The sequence below is a fragment of the Rhinopithecus bieti genome, unplaced genomic scaffold, assembly GCF_001698545.2.
Source record: "Rhinopithecus bieti isolate Rb0 unplaced genomic scaffold, ASM169854v2 scaffold_5273, whole genome shotgun sequence".
In the NCBI taxonomy this organism is placed as follows: Eukaryota; Metazoa; Chordata; class Mammalia; order Primates; family Cercopithecidae; genus Rhinopithecus; species Rhinopithecus bieti.
This window is the reverse complement of record NW_016805057.1, coordinates 1,114,017-1,135,695: the sequence shown is the minus strand read 5'-3', so window position 1 is coordinate 1,135,695 and position 21,679 is coordinate 1,114,017. Positions and strand designations below refer to the sequence as shown.

The 21,679-nt window shown below is 38.4% G+C and overlaps 1 protein-coding gene across 1 annotated transcript in view; it reads left to right on the top strand.

The window, feature by feature from the left end:
• GTF2F2 (general transcription factor IIF subunit 2) overlaps nucleotides 1-21,332 on the top strand; it is a 141,798-nt gene extending 120,466 nt beyond the window's left edge. Inside the window, exon 6 of the mRNA XM_017870981.1 lies at nucleotides 21,173-21,332. Within this exon, the coding sequence (XP_017726470.1) occupies nucleotides 21,173-21,332 (160 nt within the window). The remainder of the gene's footprint in view (nucleotides 1-21,172) is intronic.
• The last annotated feature ends 347 nt before the right edge of the window (nucleotides 21,333-21,679 follow it).

The window sequence follows — 21,679 nt, the reverse complement described above, 5'->3', positions numbered from 1 at the left end:
TTTACAGTGATATGTTATACATAACTAGCTGCATGTCATGTAATTATAAGTTGACTTTGAACTAGGGTTTTTATTTATGTGGCATTGTAACATCAAAAGGTCACAATACCACTACCTACCATCTACTAATATGTAAGAATATCTTTTGTTCCTACATGGTGTCAGTGAAAAGTTCTTAGTGACGATGTAAATTCATAAGGATAAGACAGAAGTGTTTAGGTTTGGGTTTTTTTTAGTTTGCAGCTTTTGTTTTTTGGAGTAGAAGTATGCAGAATGATAGATAATTTATCTTCAGGATAAGTTCAATTCTAGTATTAATTGTTTGTCATTGTATCACAGAAGTTCATATCCAGCTTTTATTTTTTCATTTTCATTCTTATTCTTTTATTTATTTTATTTTATTTTTATTTTATTTTATTTTTGAGACGGAGTCTCACTCTGTTGCCCATGCTGGAGTGCAGTGGCACAATCTTGGCTCACTGCAGCCTCTGCCTCCCGGGTTCAAGCGATTCTTCTCCCTCAGCCTCCCGAGTAGTTGGGACTACAGGTGTGTGCCACCACGCCCAGCTAGTTTTTGTATTTTTAATAGAGATGGAGTTTCACCATATTGGCCAGGCTGATCTTGAACTCCTGACCTCATGATCCGCCCGCCTCGGCCTCCCAAAGTGCTGTGATTACAGGCAGGAGCCTCTGCGCCCGGCCTATTTTCATTCTTGAATTCAAAGTTGAAATATGTACAGAAATTCTCTCACTCCTATTCATCCTCTCAATGGAGAGAGGGAGACCATATGGCCTGAAACCACATCCACAGAGCAGTGAATCAATAGGGAGTCCTCCTTTCCTGTTTTGCAGTCCTAAATGATACTCCCGATGGCTTTCACTCTTCAATATCAGTATCAGTACCACAGCTGGTCCTAAATGAAGGTCTTTTCCTTGAAAGGTTGACCACTCTTTCTCTCTTTTTTTCTGGCTTGATTTGGCTCTAGTTAGCACAAGAATCCCTCTTCTTAATTTTCAAACAGCATATTAAAAACTACCTTCTCTTTTAAGAATTTTTCTCTGAATCCCAGCTCACATTGGTAGCCACATACTGCCAGATATTTCACATCTATTTTTCTAGCATTTAAAGTTTTATGGAGTCACTAATGAAGTAGCCATTTGCTATATTTACTTAGTCACCATAGCAACAGTGTCTTGGTTAGTGTACGCCTGGGTAGCTTCCTGCAGTTGGACATGATATGCAGCTAATAATTCTGATTTCTACTCAGAGGCAACACGAATTTTGCAGAATAGTATTTTTAAATTTGCTGAATAGAATTTATTTGATCTCACTGTTGTATTCCATTGGCACTTATCACATAGTCATAGGATCACAGAAATTTTAATTTGAAAAAGATGATTCATACTTGTATATATCAAAGTAGCTGGCTGGAGAAACATGGCCTCCATCATCATAAGCAGCTTACTGAATTTCTAACCTAAACATTTTTAGGAGTTAAGTTGATGATCAAAGGGTTAGAAATTGAGATTGCTTAATAATCTTGGGTGCTTAGCTTTAAATAAATAACTCTGGTTATAAGACTTCAGTTTTTAGTATAATGTGAAAATTGAAAAGACTTCTTGGCTGGGCATGGTTGCTCATGCCTATAATCTCAGCGCTTTGGGAGGCTGCGGCAGGAGGATCACTTGAGCCCAGGAATTCATGACCAGCCTGGGTAACACAGTGAGATCTTGTCTCTACTAAAAATAAAAAAAAATTTTAATTAGATGAGTGTGGTGGCATGTGCCTGTAGTTCCAGTTACTCAGGAGGCTGAGGCAGGAGGATTGCTTGAATCCGGGAGGTTGAGGCTGCGGTGAGCTATGATCATGCCACTGCACTCCAGCCTGGGTGATGAGCAGGACCCTGTCTCAGAAAAAAGAAAGAAAAGAAAAATATTTCTCATTACAGTAATTTTTCCAGTCTTCATTCTATAATTTCTGTTAGGTCAGGCTTCTTGAACTACATTACCTCATTCCCTTCTACCCACCCATAAGTTCCTTTAGTTGTTACTGAAACATAACAGTTACATAAATATATTTTGCTTTTAAATGTATCTCCTTCAGATTTCACATAGTGTAAGTGTGTACTTTGCAGAAAATAACATTTTCTTTGATAGATATTATTTGGAGAAGATAGTGTAGCCTGTTTCCGGTTATAGTGTTTACAATTTCAAGAATCTGATCTAATCTTAAATGATGTAAAGATAATCACTTGACCATCTCTTACAAAATTTGTAAAGGCTCACTTTAAACTACCAAGTTCATTTTATATCTAAATTGCTTTTATGAAACATACTCCATATTTTAAGCTCTACCTTGTGTATGCATTAAATCCACAAAGCTGAGTACAGTGGTACATGCCTGTATTCCCAGCTACTGGGGATGCCGAGGCTTGAGCCCAGAAGTTTGAGGCAGTAATATGCTATGATTGTGCCTGCAAAAGCCACTGCATTCTAGTCTGGGCAGCATCGTGAGACCCCATCTCTGCAATATAAAAAAAAAAAAATTTAAGAATGAATTAAATCCATAGAAGTCCACTTCCATTTAGTCATCTATATTCTCATTTTGATCTATATAAAACCACAGCAGGCTCAAATCCTTATTAATTTTCATAATGAACCAGAAGAAACATGGGCACACGTTCATTCAGTTATGTATGTTTCGTTTGTTCCTACCTAACTCAGTTGTTGAATGGATATTACTAGGAAACCAAGGCTGTAGGTTTGGTTACCACTTGAGCATATCACTGTAGACTGTTGCATGGACACAGATTTTGCCCTTGCCTCAGCTCGCAACACTGTGAACGAATCTTTAGTCAGTCATAGAGGAAACGGGAGAATACAACTTAGTATAAAACAATTACTGGCTGGACATGGTGGCACACACCTATAATCCCAGCACTTTGGGAGGCCAAGGCAGGAAGATCCCTTGAGTCTGGGAGTTTGAGGCCAGCCTGGGCAACATGGCAAACCCCATCTCTACAAAGTATAGAAAAGTCAGCTGGGTGTGGTGGTGTGCACCTGTAGTCCTAGCTACTCAAGAGGCTGAGGTGGGAGGATCACTTGAGCCCAGGAGGCCGAGGTTGCAGTGAACTGAGGTCATGCCCCTGCACTCCAGCCTGGGCAACAGAGCGAGTCTCTGTCTCAGAAACACAAATGAAAACAAAACCATTGCCACAGCTGGAAAATGTAATATAGGAGTTTATACTTTCCTACTGGTGAATCAACCTCATCATCTCCCACTATAAAGATGTCTACCGAAGCAACATTTGCAAAGATGGCCATAAGCAACCCAGATCATCTTAGTAACAGCTTAGAAAATAAAACAGAATCTTGTCCATCACTTATTGAACATGCATTATGGTTTTAATAGCCTGTATTATAATTTTACCATCCATGCATGTTGAGGATGCAGAAAACATTTTATACATTTGTTTGGGTCCTATAATAGTCATTCTGTGACTAACCAGAGCTACGTGAAGAATAGCCTGATATCCCTTACATTTTGTAGTTGTTATAGGATATAAAATAAGTGACTGAAATATAAAGCTGTTTGTAAATAGAGCTAGCAGTGCACATACAATAATATACAGGGTCTAGATTTATAAATCAACTATTTTCACAAGCATCTTGTTCACAAATCTTTTCCTGTATGCTAAGTTTAATTGCTTTTGTACTAAGACTAGTTTTTTAACAAAATCTGTTGGAATGGAATCAGATATTTTGTATATTTAGGGAAAAAACTGGCTTAAACATTTTATAATGCTTTTTTTCCTACTAATAACAAAATATTTATTTTATTAAAGTTATAAAATAATGTATTAAGTTCTTAATAAATCTATCCATGGGTTCAATATAAAAGAAAATTTGATGTCAGAGTTGCATAATTCCTCATCAGACTTTACCAGACCAGAAACCTATGTGTATCAGTTAGTGAATATGCACTTTGGACAGCTTACAAAAGGTAGTCATGCTGGGTGCGGTGGCTCATGCCTGTAATTCCAGCACTTTAGGAGGCCGAGGCAGGTGGGTCACCTGAGGTTGGGAGTTTGAGACCAGCCTGACCAACATGGAGCAACCCCGTCTCTACTAAAGATACAAAATTAGCCGGGTGTGGTGGTGCATGCCCTTACGTAATCCCAGCTATTCGGGAGGCTGAGGCAGGAGAATTGCTTGAACCCGGGAGGTAGAGCTTGCGGGTGAGCCAAGATTGCACCATTGTACTCCAGCCTGGGCAACAAGAGTGAGACACTGTCTCAAAAAAAAAAAAAAAAAAACTGATCATAGTTGAATGTTTGTATCAGACTATACCAGACCACAAGCCTATATGTTAGTTAGTAAATACACACTTTGGGCAACTTACAAAAAAGTGGTCATTGTTGAATGTTTATTGAGAAGGCTAATAACATGAACTGACAACATTGTGAAAATAGAAAATCTTACAGTAATAATTATTATCAGCACTTTGTCAATATGGCAAACTTATAAACATTAGTGTTTCTGGTATGAAACTGAATTAATTTTGTTATATCACTGGTAATTTCCAGCAGTTTCTCTTTTAATTTTAAACAATTTTATTTAAAATTAATGTTTGTGAGACTAAATTCTCAAAACCAAACTTCGTCCTTAATGAATACATTTCAGTTCTTAATGGAAAGGAAAAGCGTTACATTATCTAACAAGTAATGCATTATGGTGCATCATTTTGGCACAGGATAGGCTTAACTTGAGTTTTCTTCTTGACTTCTTATGGACAAATGTAGGGGGAGGCACTTACCTTTGTTTTTGTTTCTAATGTTTGATTAGCAGTTTGAAATGCTAATGAAATTAGCAAATTAAATGGAGATTTGATGAAGTAAAAATTGAAATTAATGTCCATATACGTTTCTTTCCTTTTTTTTTTTTCTGAGATAGAGTCCCCGCTCTCGCTCCCAGCTGCAGTGCGGAGGTGGCATGATCTTGGCTCATTGCAACCGTCCACTCCCGGGTCAAAGTGATTCTCCCTGCCTCAGCCTCCCGAGTAGCTGGGACGTACAGGCACCCACCACACATCTGGACTAACTTTTATTTTATTTTATTTTATTTATTTATTTATGATTATTATTATTTATTTATCTGTATTTTTAGTAGAGACGGCGGTTTCACCATGTTGGAACCGATGCTGGTCTCAAACTCCTGTTGTTAACCTCAGGTGATCTCCCCCCCCAGGCTCTCTTCCCAGACACCAGTCCGCGTGGCACTTACCTAGGAGTGGTGAACCACCGCACCTGGCTGTTATTTTATTTTCTATATTAGCGTGTTTGCTGTAGGATTTTTTTACTGTTTAGCAGAAAAGTACAAAACCAATTACAAAATAGAAAAGAGGGATGGAAAGGAGATCTTTTTGTGGTAGTCTTGTGCCTGATGCCACTATCTAGATTGCATTTAATTGTTTTCTAGAGAAAGAATTCATTTCCCAAGTTTTTTTTTTTGAGATGGAGTCTTGCTCTGTCGTCCAGACTGGAGTGCAGTGGCGCAATCTCGGCTCACTGCAAGCTCTGCCTCCCGGGTTCACGCCATTCTCCTGCCTCAGCCTCACAAGTAGCTGGGACTACAGGCGTCCACCACCATGCCCGGCTAATTTTTTGTGTTTTTAATAGAGACGGGGTTTCACCATGTTAGCCAGGATGGTCTCGATCTCCTGACCTCGTGATTCGCCCGCCTCAGCCTCCCAAAGTGCTGGGATTACAGGCGTGAGCTACCGCGCCCGGCTCATTTCCCAAGTATTTCTAATCAAAATGTGTATGATGTGACTTGAGAATGTTCAAGGGCTTGGTAGTTCCACATGCATCACACTGAACTGGCCCACTGTCTATGGCCTGCAGTTCCCCTATACTGTTCATTCCCCTGAGTCATACATACCATCATGGGACTCTGTGGACTCTTGTAGATGGGGAGTTGGCAAGGAATCGAACGGTGGAAGTGAATTACTTATCTAAATGGGAGAGTTTAATCAGTAGGAGGTCCTAGAATTAGTACTTAGGCATAACTCACTTTATATTTATGAAAATAATCTGGGAGAAGAAATGGATAGTGAAGTCTCCTGAGTTGTGTATATTGAAATGATAGTGTCAAGAAGATTGCTAAGTGCTTTCTAAATTGGTTCCTCACTGCCCACCCCCCGCCACACACACACACACACACACACACACACACACACACACACAAGTTTATGAGGCTCAGTGTAGATTAGTGTGGAGTATAAAAATCTAATCTTTTGGGATTATGGGAGGAAAGGTGCCTAAGTGTTATTGTTTAGTGTTCCCTAAAAGCATTAGCCCTTCTGACTGTTGAGGTAAAATAGTGCATATGAAATAATCTAGAGCTGTATAGAAAAATCAACCAAAAGGGTCAAGGAAGTGAAAAATAGGGACACTAGTCTAAGTGAAATAGATAATTATGATATGATAAAGAGCAGAAGAGGAATAAAACAGTTGCTTTTTATTCATTTGCACCCACTATGCAGTTTGTCTGAAAGTGACCCTGTCTCCTGTGAAGAAAATTATATAACCTTGAGTCATATTTTAATATGACAAGGAATATTGAGAAATAATTTTGAGACTAGTTTAAATAAATGGTTATCATGAGTAATCTGTATAATTTCAGGAGATGTTCCAATGAAATTATTTTTTCTACTTCTGTTAAACTCAGACATTCTATTCACTACTGGTTGAAAGTCATATGAGAAATTGATTTGAGTACCCTAAAAGATTAAATCTAAAAAATATACCTAAAGATTAGTGAATTATTTAAATCAGATGTATAAGGAATTACCCAAAACTGTAAGCTGCCATATTTTCATGTTTTTGGGTGTTGTGGTTAAATTATCATTGGTTATAATTAGCACTTCCATGAACATTACATGTTTTACCTGCAGCTGAATGACATGTAGGAAGAAATTTTTTTAATCTTTGAAACATCAGAAGAGATAAAATACTTTTTGATCTAATATAGCTAAATATCCCCTATCAGAATACATAAAGGATGAACACATATTTTACAAGTTTTGATTCTAAAATCCAATATGTAAACTAAATAAATATTAAAAGTTATGCTTATTCAAATAACTCCCATACATTTCTGTTCAATATGGGTACTGGAATGATAATAAGATGTACAATAATAGTTAAAATATACTGAATACATACTATGGGACAGGCTATTTACTGAGAGTTTTATAAAGATTATCTCACTTATTTCTGTTACAATTCTCATTGTTTTCCATGAGAGCACCAAAGGACTAAAGAAGTTGAGTAACTTGACCAAGATCACACCTAGGGATGGAACTGGAACTTAAAACCAGAGCTTGGTTTCAGACCTGCCATACCATGGTACATTCTTTTACTCCAAGTATTATTTAAGGCTATTTTGTATGCCATAAATTTGCTTTAGTCTCTAATTTTTAATGCAAAATTACTGGCATGGATCTGAAAACAAAAGATACTTCATTTTTACTCTCTTTAATATTGAGTTATAAATATTACTGATTCTTCTAATAGAAAAGCTTTCATCCCCACTCCTGGGAACCATATCAAATTATTTAGGCACTTTATTTGGAGTTAGAGTTTGAAAAGGTTTTTGTTTGTTTGTTTTTGAGTTGAAGTCTCACTCTGTAGCCCAGGCTGGAGTGCAGTGGCGTGATCTCAGCTCACCGCAGCCTCCGCTTCCCAGGTACAAGCCATTCTCCTGCCTCAGCCTCCAGAGTAGCTGGGATTACAGGTGCGCGCTGCTGCACTTGACTTGACTAATTTTTTGTGTATTTAGTAGAGACAAGGTTTCACCATGTTGGCCAGCCTGGTCTTAAACTCCCAAACTCAGGTAATCCTCCCACCTCGGCCTCCCAAACCGCGCCTGGCCTGAAAAGTTTTTAAAGAATAAAACTCAAGTATTTTCTCATTTATCATCCGTTGGAGTTTAAGGTGATTTTATTTCTTTCATGGAAAGAGTAGCCACTTGGTCATGTATTGAGGAGTAATAAATGGTCCCTGATCAGCTCAATGTTTTTTCCCCTCATATATTTCTACTTTATGCCTGTACTAAAATAGTGTCTAGAGTGCCTGCTTAACAGGAAAAGCATTAGCAGTAAAGAGTTTCTTCCATCACGTGCTGTCCCTTCTGCCTTCCCTCCCTCTTCCCAGTCCCTCATTCCTCTTCCCTGTCACACAACATTTATTTTGGAATCTGAACTTTCCAAGATGAAAAGCAGTTTGCTTTCATTAAGTAGCATGATAATTCATGCCTGACTTGAAGTAAAGAAAAAAAAATAGGCGCGGTGGCTTACGCCTGTAATCCCAGCACTTTGGGAGGCCGAGGCGGGCAGATCACCTGAGGTTGGGAGTTTGAGACTAGCCTGATCAACATGGAGAAACCCCATCTCTACTAAAAAGACAAAATTAGCCGGGCATGGTGGTGCATGCCTCTAGTCCCAGCTACTTGGAAGGCTGAGGCGGGAGAATCGCTTGCATCTGGGAGGCACAGGTTGCGGTGAGCCGAGATCGCACCATTGTATTCCAGTCTGGGCAACAAGAGTGAAATTCTCAAAAAAAAAAAAAAAAAAAAAAAAAAGGGGGGGAGGGGAGAAAAAAAATATTGCAGTGAATAAATTGAAAGTAACCAAAATGTATAATTATTTGGACAAAATCTCCGGGCAGTGCAGTCTTAGTTATCTTGTTGCTCACAGATTCATGAGAAGCAGTTGTTAGGTGAGCTGCCTGCCTCCCCGGGCCCTCCCCAGTTTGGGCATCTGTGTGCTTGTTTGCAACCAGAGTGCTGGTGACTTAGAAGTAATGCCACTGCTTAAGGTAAAAGCATCCCCTGAACATATCTTCAAGTTCCAGATACAGATATTTCAAAAGGAAAGAATCTTAAGAGATAAGGAAGCTAGGTAAGATAGTCGAAATGTTCTGATCATAAGGTAAGATGCTTATATTTTGGACTGTTTAGTGGAGATCTTGTGTTGTCTAGCTAACAGAGGTAATATAGTGACTCTGGAATGCTGGTGATGTACTCTTCCTAGAAAAGTGAAAGTTAGGCAGTGGATTGACAGTCTTACAGTGTTTCTCTGAAAAACAGAAGTTAGACAGTAATTTAAAAAAATAAAAACAAGACACGAACAAAAAGACTCCATTAGTCTGTCGTCTATTTGACCTTACTCAACACATACCAAAAACTTGTGGATGCTTGTTGTTTCTAACAGAAATCTTGGAGAAAACAAAGTCCAGTGTGACTCATCATTCCCTCACTGGGCATAGGCCCCTTCGGAACACATTTGAATCAGATGTGTAAGAAATTACCCAAAGCTGTAAGCTGCCATATTTTTATGGCATGTAATGGACATAGTGTGGACATTATATATTTTCTTAAATAGCTATAAATATTTTAAATTGGGATAGTATATAGTTAATAAGCTTAAAAAGATGCCTGCATTGCTTCATTATATCTAAGATGCAATTATGATACAGGTGATGAACACAGAACAAGGAATTTGAATTTTTCCCTCCGCTCTGCCCCTTACAAGCTTTGTGGTCATGGGCATGTCACAGTTCTGCTGGGACTTAGGGATTTGAATTATATTCTCATGTAGAAGAATTCAAGTCAGTATTAAGTCTTTCACTAAGAGGAAGCTATTAGGTTGAATCCTGTGAAGATGCTGGTTTTATATGCCAAAAATGATCCAATTTCTGTATTACGTAGAGGGTTTGTTTTGTTTTGTTTTTTGTTTTAATTCTTAGCCTGAACACCAACTGCCATGCACTGTCCTAAGAACAATCTAGGAGAGCCCATCAGCCAACTCATGGATTCACCTTAGGATGGGAGCACGGGGATGGAGGGAAAGGGAATTGCTGTTCCTTTCAAAGACTGTAGTCTTGATACCAGTGGTTATTTCCCACTTGTGTCATGACTTTGCTGCTTCTAGTAATAACTCTTTGCTGCTGCTTTGTTTAAAGTGAAAAACCCCTGGAATATAGATATATATAGATCAGAACAGCCAACTAGTGACCTGGTATAGCTGGTGTATGTGTTTTGGTTTTGAAAGGGTTTTCTGTTGGTTTGGTTTGGTATGGGAGAATTGCTCATTTAAAAAATTGAATTAGTTAGCAATGTTTGTTAAATGATTTCACAGAAAATTATAATTACCGACCGGGCAGAGTGGCTCACACCTGTATTCCCAGCACTTTGGGAGGCAAAGGTGGTTGGATCGCCTGAGGTCAGGAGTTCAAGACCAGCCTGGCCAACATGGCAAAACCCTGTCTCTACCAAAAATACAAAAATTAGTCGGACATGGTGGTGGGTGCCTGTAATCCCAGCTACTCGGGAGGCTGAGGCAGGAGAATCACTTGAACCTGGGATGCAGAGGTTGCAGGCAGCTGAGATCACACCATTGCACTCCAGCCTGGGTGACAAGAGGGAAACTCCCTCTCAAAAAAAGGAAAGAAAATTGTAAATTCTTGGCTGAGTATGGCGACTCATGCCGGTAATCCCAGCACTCTGGGAGACCCAGGTGGGCGGATCACTGGAGCTCAGGAGTTTGAGACCAGCCTGGGCAACATGGCAAAACCCTGTTATTACGAGAAAAAAAAAAAAATTACAAAAATTAGTCAGGCGTGGTGGCATGTACCTTTTTTCCCAGCCACTAGGGCAGCTGGGGCAGGAGGATCGAATGAGCCCAGGAGGTTGAGGCTGCAGTGTGCCATGATCATACCACAGACCACTGCGCTCTCCAACCTGGGCAACAGAACAAGACCCTGCCTAAAAAAGAGTAAATAAATACAATATATATATATATATATCTGCATTCTTAAATAATTAGCAGATCTGATAAATACTGTGCCTACATTCCTACAGAGCTGAGGACTTGCTACCCACCTGGGGTGGAGCATATTCTCTATTTTCTGGTTTGCTCTAGCCCCAACCTCTCTCTCTTACATCCTACTGCACTGGACAGGCCCCTGTAGACATTTGAGTTTGTGATTCTCTTACACCATCCAATAGACTTTCTGCAGTGGTAGAAGTGTGTTGTATTTTTGTTGTCCTATATGATAGCCACTAGCTACATGTGACGGTTAAGCACTTGAAAGGTGGCTAGTGTCCTTGAGGAGGTGAATTCTTAATTTTATGTATTTTTAATTAATTTAAATAGACACATACGGCTAGTGACTACCATATTGGACAGTTCAAGTCAACAGTGGAGCATTTTCCTTTACTGGCTATTTCCTAAAGAGTGAAAAGCAAGCCTTAATGCATTTTATATCTATTCTCTTAAATGCTGAATCTAAATGTTAACCTATATTACTGTAAGCCTTATGATTTGAAAACAAAATAACCCTCTCTGATGAAATGGAGCCTGAGACTTTTCTTTTTTCCCCCTTATTTGTTTATTCAACACACTGGGTTTTACATGCCTTTTTTGGGCCCTAGGCATATGATCATGGTCCCTGTTTTCATGAAGCTTACAGATAATTAATCAATATTTCCAGAGATACTTGCCCACGTCATTTAATATTTACTATCTGCAATCTCTTCAGTACCCCTGCCAGATAAGGATATAATACATTTACTTGTTAATTCAAAGCCCTAAAATTTCCTCATTGCCACTTAGATTCACATTCTAATAGATTGATATATACTTACTATTTCAGTCCTCTGAAAAACATCTTACTCCCAAAATACTGAAACTTCCTATAAAGGTGCTGTTTTAAAACTAGGCTTCTTCATAACTTTTTCATATTCGTGTATCAGCTCAGCCCTCACCCTATTACTTCACCTGGACTTTCTCCCAGCCTTCTGTCTGCCTTCTTCCAAGCTGCGCCTTCTGCTGGAACCTCTTTTTTTTTTTTTAAACTGACTTTGGGCCAAGTGTGTTTGCTCCCACTCACGGGCAGTCTCAGCACTCTACTGCTCTTCCTGCTTCTTGCCATGAAAACTTTTTTCCTTCTTTCACCCTGCAAATATCAGCCTCCATCTCCCCCTTTCAAAAATGAAATACATATACATATGTTTAGAAAATACATTTTCTTTTGTAGAACTTACCCTTTAAAAAATAACAAATTGCAATCAGATGCACAAAAGATAGATGAATGCTGAAGTGATATATTTATGTTTTTAAATGACTTTTACATTGACAGTTGCTGGTGGAAACATGTGTTGTTTAGGGTTTTTGTAGTTGTTTAATTCCGTTGATAATGAAATTAGCAAGGCAGTATTAGGGTTTTACTTAGACATGAAAATAGTCCACATGTATAAAATTAGGCAGAATTATGGTATTTGTTAATATGGGACTCGGCCTTTTTCTTTGTGATCTAATTGTCTAACAAAGGTGTCATTTATCCATTTGCTTAAAGAATATTTATGGAGTTGCTATTATATGAGAAATGCTATACTTTCAAATGAGATAAATGGAGGATTTATTGGCTAAAACTTACAGATTTCTCTTCCAAATCTGCCAGCAGTTTAGGTTGAGAGTTTGGCATTTTTTCATTTAGTTAGGTCTTACCAGTGTTCATTCTATAAAATATTTGGAGGATGTATGTGCTACTATCATTTTTATTACATGGATTTTATGTTTTCAGAATATACAAAGTAATTTGCAAATTAAATTCTCAGTATAGTACATAACTTTTCACAAAATGTAAGAATGAAGTACAGTTATTTCTTGGTATCCCCAGGGGACTGATTCCAGGACGCCCTCAGATACCAAAATTCTCGGATGCTCAAGTCCCTTATATAAAATCGTGTTGTATTTGCATATAACCTACCTGCATCCTTCTGTGTACTTTAAATCGGGGTCCCCAACGCCTGGGCCGCATACTGGTCCATGCCTGTTAGGAACCAGGCCACACAGGAGGAGTGAGCAGGGGCAAGCGAGCATTACTGCCTGAGCTCCGCCTCTGTTCTGATCAGCAGTGGCATTAGATTCTCAAAGGAGCATGAGCCCTTCTGTAAACTGCACATGCGAGAGATCTAGGTTGCATGCTCCTTATGGGAATCTAACTAATGTCTGATGATCTGGAATGGAACAGTTTCATCCAAAAACCATCTGCCACACCCTCCACACTGTCGGTGGAAAAATTGTCTTCCACAAAACCAGTCCCTGGTGCCATAAAGGTTGGGGACCGATATGTTATTAAATCTCTTGATTACTTACAATACCTAACAATGTAAATGCTGTGTAAGTAGTGGTTATACTTTTTTTTTTTTTAATTCATTTTGTTTTATTGTTGTTTTTTGGGGTTTTTGTTTGATTTTTGAGACGGAGTCTTGCTTTGTCACTCCGACTGGAGTGCAGTTGCACAGCCTCCACCTCCTGGGTTCAAACGGTTCTCCTGCCTCAGCCTCCTGAGTAGCTGGGATTACAGGCAGCTGCCACCACACCTGGCTAATTTTTGTATTTTTAATAGAGACACAGTTTCACCATGTTGGCCAGGCTGGTCTTAGACTCCTGACCTCAAGTGATCCACCAGCCTTGGCCTCCCAAAGTGCTGGGATTATAGGCGTGAGCCACTGTGCCCAGCCAGTTTTTTGGGTTTTTTTAAACAAATATTTTCTATCCACAGTTTGTTGAATCTGCATGTGCCCAATATGCAGATACAGTGGCCCAACTGTAATTTTGACAAGGGTAATTATAACCATGGTTATGTCCCAATGACTTAGTGACATTGACTTACTAGGAATCTTTTTTTCAGTGTTGTAAAGGAGAATGTGCTCTTTCTGTGTGTGTATAGAATTGTGTTAGTTGTAGGGAGGCTGATAATTGTCAAGGAGAAATTACTTTGAACTAAGTTCCATGAGATTTTTTTTTTTTTTTTTTTTTTTTTTTTTTTGAGACGGAGTCTCGCTCTGTCGCCCAGGCTGGAGTGCAGTGGCCGGATCTCAGCTCACTGCAAGCTCTGCCTCCAGGGTTTACGCCATTCTCCTGCCTCCGCCTTCCGAGTAACTGGGACTATAGGCTCCCGCCACATCGCCTGGCTAGTTTTTTTGTATTTTTTTTAGTAGAGACGGGGTTTCACCGTGTTAGCCAGGATAGTCTCGATCTCCTGACCTCGTGATCCACCCGTCTCGGCCTCCCATAGTGCTGGGATTACAGGCTTGAGCCACCGCGCCCAGCCCCTCATGAGATTTTAATTAGAGATTTTACTCTGTTACATGGCCTTTTTGGGACCATATAGAGTTAGGATTAATCGCATGAACCCTAGATTGAAAAGAGAAAAATCCGATTTTGTTTTGTTTTTGCTTACTATGAGGAAAAAATGATATTGAGATGATATAGGAAAAGTTCTTACCACAGTTTCCAGCACACAGTAAGTGTTCTTTAAATGTCTTATTTTTGTTACAGTTGTCATTTTATTCGTGTTGTATTTCTATGCTAGGTAGCCCTTGAGCTTTGTTTTTTTGATGGGAAAAAATATGAGCTAAAACTTCTTCTTTAGATAATAATAATAGAGAGACTAGTAATTCCAGAAGTTGATCTTGACTATTTCCTTATAGTAGTAACAAAGCTATTTAATTTTATATAACCAAGGTTATACAATGATAGTCATTGTTAGTCATTATTTCTGTCTCTTTTTTTGAGACAGAGTCTCACTCTGTTGCCCAGGCTAGAGTGCAGTGGCACAATCTTGTCTCACTGCAACCTCTGCCTCCTGGGTTCAAGCGATTCTCCTGCCTCAGCCTCCCGAGTAGCTGGGATTACAGATGTGAGCCACCATGCCTGGCTAATTTTTTGTATTTTTAGTAGAGATGGAGTTTCATCATGTTGGCCAGGCTGGTCTTGAGCTCCTGACCTCAAGTGATTTGGCCTCCCAAAATGCTGGGATTACAGGCATGAGCCGCTCTGCCCAGCTGGTCCTTATTTCTTGTCCGGAGGAAAGAGTTACTCTTGAAGCTTACTACATCAGATGTTTGTATCTATTTTAATGTAAGTGTGAGGCGGAAAGAGAAACTGGTATCTTTATGTAAAACATTAAAAATTCAAAATAGAAGGTGGTAATTTTTCTTCTCTTATTTTCAACTGGAATAGTTTTTCTACATCTGAAAATGGAGCATGTAATTTACAAATTTTCTAGTAAAATATGGTGAGTCCCATAGGAAACAGTTTTACAGTGATGTAGTCTGTCTACCCTGCTTAGGTTATAGTTGCTGAAGCCAGAAAGCTGAGCCCAATTGTTCTTTTTTAAAAAAAAAAATTTGTTTTAATTTTAGTAGGTTTTTGAGGAACAGGTGGTGTTTGGTTACATGAGTAATTTCCTTAGTGGTGCTTTGTGAGATTCTGATGCACCCATCACCCAAATAGTGTACACTGTACCCAATGTATAAGCTTTTATGCCTCATCCCCCCTTTCCTTCTTGGCTGGGCACGGTGACTCACGCCTGTAGTCCCAGCTCTTTGGGAGGCTAAGGCGGGCAGATCACTTGAGGACAGGAGTTCGAGACCAGCCTGACGAACATGGTGAAACCCTGTCTCTACTAAAAATACAAAACAAACAAACAAACAAAAAAAACAGGCGTGGTAGTGCATGCCTGTAATCCCAAGAATCGCTTTAACCTGGGAAGCAGAGGCTGTGGTGAGCTGGTATCACGCCACTGCACTCCAGTCTGGGCAACAGAGAGAGACGCTATCTCAAATTAAATTAAATTAAGCTTCCTGAATATAAGCTATTCTGTTAGACAGATACCTGGCTTTTTTGTTGGTTTGTTTTGTTTTTGAGATGGAGTCTCTGTCACCCAGGCTGAAGTGCAGTGGTGTGATCTCAGCTCACTGCAATCTCCGCCTCCTGGCTTCAAGCAATTCTCCTGCCTAAGCCTCCCAAGTAACTGGGACTACAGGCACCCACCACCACGCCGAGCTAATTTTTTGTATTTTTAGTGGAGATGGGGTTTCACCATGTTAGCCAGGATGGTCTTGATCTCCTGACCTCGTGATCCACCTGCCTCAGCTTCCCAAAGTGCTGGGATTACAGGCATGAGCCACCACGCCTGGCCACCTGTATCCTGTATTTTATTTTTTCCCAAGTATTTTAGTGTTTTTGATGTTATAACTCAGGCAAATAATTTAGGGACTACTTTCATACTTCACCAACTTGAATTTCCAAGAATACCATTCTAAAGTTCCCTAAAATTAAAATTGCAGTTTTTGTTGTTGTTGTTTGTCTGTTTTTGAGATGGAGTCTCGCTCCGTTGCTCAGGCATGAGTGCATTGGCGAGATCTCAGCTCACCACAACCTCCTCCTCCTGGGTTCAAGCGATTCTCCTGCCTCAGCCTCCCGAGTAGCTGTGATTACAGGCACACACCACCATACCCAGCTAATTTTTGTATTTGTAATGGAGACGGGGTTTCATCATGTTGGCCAGGCTGGTCTCCAACTCCTGACCTCATGATCCACCCACCTCAGCCTCCCAAAGTGCTGGGATTACAGGCGTGAGCCACTGTGCCAGGCCTGATTTTTTAAAATAAATGGAGTTTTATTTCATTAGAATGAATTCTAGTTCAAGCTTGACTAAATTTGTTACTTGATACTTAATAGTCTTGCATTGTGACAAATAGATATGCATGATTTATGACTAGCATAGCAATTATTTTATAAATGTACTATATGTTTCCAAGCACTTTCTCTATGCCTGTGGGGAATACCAGAAGACATGGTTAGTCCTGGCATTTGAAGAATATGTATTTATATTCTGAATTTGCACCAAGTTTTTTTTGTTTTTTGGTTTTTGGTTTTTTTTGAGATGAAATTTTGCTGTTGTCGCCCAGGCTGGAGTGCAGTGGCACAATAGCTCACTGCAACCTCTGCCTCCTGGATTCAAGTGATTCTCTTGCCTCAGTCTCCTGAGTAGCTGGAATTACAGGCACCTGCCACACGCCCAGCTCATTTTTTTTGTATCTTTGGGAAAGACTGGGTTTCACCATGTTGACCAGGCTGGTCTTGAACTCCTGACCTCAGGCGATCTGCCTGTCTCTGCCTCCTAAAGTGCTAGGATTACAGGCGTGAACCATCACTCCCAGCTAGCACCAAGTATTTTTTTTATGGTTTACAAAATAAAGTAAAACGTAGCCTGGCTGTATCTAAGTGATCGGCCATTATTTTTCTATTTCTGTTTCTTGAAAACAACACTGTATTTTTAAATTTTCTGAAAAGTGGAGACTCATTTTTTAAAATGGTCAGGGTAGCGTTTTAGCTCACTCCCAGGTCAGACTAATACCTCTCTATGTAGTTTGTTGTTCTGCTTTACAAACCACGTATTTCCAAATTATATTATTTTGTACAAACCTAGATAAACCTTACCTTGACTTTGAAAGCATATTGAGGTTGGTAATGTTTAATTTAGTACACTGTTCAGTGATGAAATGGAGTTGCCAATTGTTCTTGACGATTCATGAGATAGTGTTAAGTGAATTATTTAGTGTTAAGTAAAGAACCCTGCTAAATTATTTTAAATGATTCAAAGTGAGTTAAAGTACTTTAAGATTTAGTTCTTTATTATATTTTCAGTTCATGCATTAACCTTTTAGTTTTGAATCATAAGATGTCCTCTTTTAATTAAAACCCTTGTGGTTTCCTTTTAAATGTATAATAGAACAGTTAAATTTTTTAAATGAGTTTTTTTTTTAATATCAGTGTTTTCCTTTATGTAAAAGGTTAAATGCTTTGAGGATAAAAACTACATGACACTGTATGAGTGATGAAATTGGCTTTTAGAATTGTTGAATTAAAATTGAAAGTATGCTACATAAACCTGAGTCTGGATGCAGTGGCTACAAATAAATTCAAGTGTTAGAGTGTGACCAGAATAAGCTACCGTTTATAAAGAAGCACTTCACTAAACAAACTGAAACCCTGAGGAAATTTCAAATTGTGAAGTAATGGGAACAATCATTTAATATGGAAGGAAGGAGCTAGTGCATGCCTCCTTCCTTGAATGTCTCGTAAGATCAAATCGTGGAGATGACTGAAACAGGGAAGATAATTTAGTGGCAACATAACAGATTACCATTTAGAGAGGCCAGACCCCTGAGAGCTGATTGCATTAGAGGGAGATGGGGCTAAGATTAGGACACAGGTATGTTCAGAAACAGACTGACACTTAGCTGTATTTCCCACCACTTCCACACCCCACCAAGTTAACACATTTAGCTGTCCTGACACTTTGTAAACATTCCTGTATCTGTCTTCAATCATTTTTCTCTCTCTGAAGGGTTATCTCTTAGAAGCTTTGACATAACTTTCCTCGGAGGAATCATTTCCACCTAATCTTTTTGTCTTATCTCTTCTTTTTTGTTTTTCTTTTTTTGAGACAGGGTCTCACTCTGTCACCCAGGCTGGAGTGCAGTGGCACGATGTTGGCTCACTGCCACCTCTGCCTTCTGGGTTCAAGCGATTCTAATGCCTCAGCCTCCTGACTAGCTGAGATTACCAGCATGCACCACCATGTCCAGCTCATTTTTGTATTGTTAATAGAGACGGGGTTTCACCGTGTTGCCCAGGCTGGTCTTGAACTCCTGACCTCAAGTAATCTGCCTGCCTCCACCTCCCAAATTACAGGTGTGAGCCACCACGCCCAGCCCGCCTTATCTCTTATAAGCATGAGCAGCTCTGCTCCAGTTTACCCTCAAAATGAACATGTTGGGATTAGTATTTTCTTTTTATCAGTATGCATTCAGTTGTCCTGCCATCCCTCCATCACCCTTGGTCATCTTCAGTACTGCAGTTAATTATAGTATTAAATGCTTGTCTTCCACTAGAGCAAGTCTTTACTGCTGTGTCTCCAACCTCTAACCCAGTGCCTGGCAGAAGTGGGTACCCAGTAAACACTTGCTGGATGATTGACAGCAAGAGGCTCCTTCCAGAGTCTGGCTGTGGCACAGCTGCAGCCAGAGGCAGATACAGGATAACCGGAGAGATATGCAGGAACTAGATCCCAGAGAGTCTTAAAGTCCTATGAAGGAACTTGTGCTTGCACCCTGAGAATAGTAAGAGGCCATCGAAGAATCATAAATCTAAATCCATCCTTGGGTCGCACATCTCCCTTCTAGACTCTAGCTAGTTGACTTCTCAGTCTTAGCAAGAAAATTTAATCCATGTTCATAGAAACTCGATGTGGCACATGAAAAGCAAAGTATAATTGTAAGTATTATTTATGGTTACATATCCAGTAAGTTTCTAAAGACACTTCCAGAGAATTTTTTGTACTTTATAAAGTAAGTCAATCTTATGTATTTAAAGGATAAGTACGGATTTATAAATAACTGGAATAATTTAAATATTTACATTTCCATACAGAAGTGAGTACACTGAATTTGGGGATCATGGTAAAAACAAAACCTGTGACATTTTTAGATTTCAAATTGAAAAGGCAGCTGGTAGATATCTTATATCTTCTCAGCAGTTTGATAGTATATACCTGAAAATAAACAGAAGTAAATACAGAATTATCTTCATCCAAGGAATTAAATAATAGGAACATTATACAACCAAGCACCTTTTATACTTAATTCTGCTCTTGAAGGAATTTAAAATGGAAATTGTTTTTAGTTTCTGTTTTATTGATCCAAATAATTTAAAGCCCCATTCAAATAAAATAATACATAGTGTTAAACTCGTATTATTTTTTAATAGCCAGCATTTTTGTGGTTTTCAAATGAACCATCCAAGAAATTATAGTATTTCTTCTCTTTTTAAGAAAGTGTACTTCTTCGGGTTATAAAAGTAATAGATGCTTATTGCAGAACATTTAGAAAACAAACAAACTTAAAATGCATCCAGTCTGATCTCTTCCTTCTCATCTTTCATGTTAGTTTCACCATTAAAAAAAATAATAATAAAAAAAAATAAACTGCCTTTTTTTTAAATTAAAGCCAATTTTCTAACATGGTTTTCAATTTTTTTGCTGTAACCATTGCGTCTCACTGGTTCCTGTTGGATTCATTTTCCTTCTTACTGAAATAAATTCTTGAGTAGTTTCTCAATGAGGATCTATAAATAATAAACATAAGCTTTTGTCCAATAATGCTTGTTTTACACTTACTCTTCAATTATAATTTAACTAGATATGTTATGCAGTTTTCTTAAATATATTAAAATCTTGTATTTTGGTATCTTACTGATGAGTTTAAAAGGTACAGTGATAACTTTTGCATCATTAAAATAGTTGGCTTAGAAAGCTGTACTTTTCCTTCCTTAAAACAGTTTTTTAAATTTACTGTGCTGATACACGAAGTGAATTAATTTTCTAAATAAGTAAATGATTATGAGTCTTTCTATACTTAATATAAAACAAAATATCCTAAGATTGCTACTTAAATATACATGTACTAGTCAACTATTATGTTTTATAATATACTATAAATGGTGGCATATATTTTCAAAAGCAGTGTTTTGAGTTATATTTTATTTTCTGAGACATGGTCTCACTCTGTTGCCCAAGCTGGAGTGCAGTGGCACAATCACAGCTCACTGTGGCCTCGACCTCCCAGGCTCTAGTGATCCTACCACCTCAGCCTCCTGAGCAGCTAGGACTACAGACACTGTGCCTGGCTAATTGTTTTTTCTTAATTTTTTGTAGAGACAGGATCCATTTAGATGGTGTCCTGCAGCAGTTCTAGAGCAGTGCTGTCTAGTAGAGATTTCTGTGATGATAGACGTGTTCTCTATCTGTGCTGTTCAGTAAACCTTGAGTGTTGATATATTCTCTTTTTATTTGCCTTTATCTTTTATCAGCTGAGTAGACATTTTGAATTAATAACTTGATTGATTTTACACCATGTAATTTAAGATGATTTATTTTTACATGAAGATTTTTTTTCCCCCAGAAATTTAAGGCTGATTAGCTTCTTGGTTTTAGTGGTTTAAGATTTACCTATATAATAAGCGGGTGAAAAGTACATTGTGGCATTGTAATAGTTTGTATGTTTAGCTTAGGTACTGGTTTCTACATTATAGTCACATATGTTCAGTGCATTTTTAAAGTATTAATGCTAGTATATCTTCTGAGGTTACCTTTTTATATATTATTGAATAAGAAGAATTATAGAAATAATAACTCTTCATATTTCACTCTGCTAAACAAGAGTGTTAATAATGCCTTATATTATTTTTCAGATTGCAAATAGAAGAGTCTTCCAAACCTGTGAGGCTATCACAACAGCTGGAAAAAGTTGTAACAACCAATTACAAACCTGTTGCTAATCATCAATACAATGTAAGTCTTCTGCTTGTCTCTTTTCATTCTTCTATATCTTCGTTCTTTTCTGTATCATAGAGTCTTAGGTTTTGAAATAACCTGAGCATTTACGCATCTTGCCATCAGGTGCTCGAAATACAGTATCTGATCTGGACTTAGTAAGGAATGTAACTGCTAAAAGTATAGAAAAGATATTCACTCTACATTGCAAATTATATAATGGCAAAAAGAAGGCAACCACTGTTCAAACTACCCTTGATAAGTTTTTACAAAGAAATAAAACACTTCAATTCTCAATGTTACTAATGTTTTAAATTACAATGTACTAAATAAATATTAGTTTTACTATTTTTAAAAATTATTCTATACCTTTGTGATGAACCATAGGAAAGTTTTAATGTGTTAACAAAAATTTTTAAAGGTCA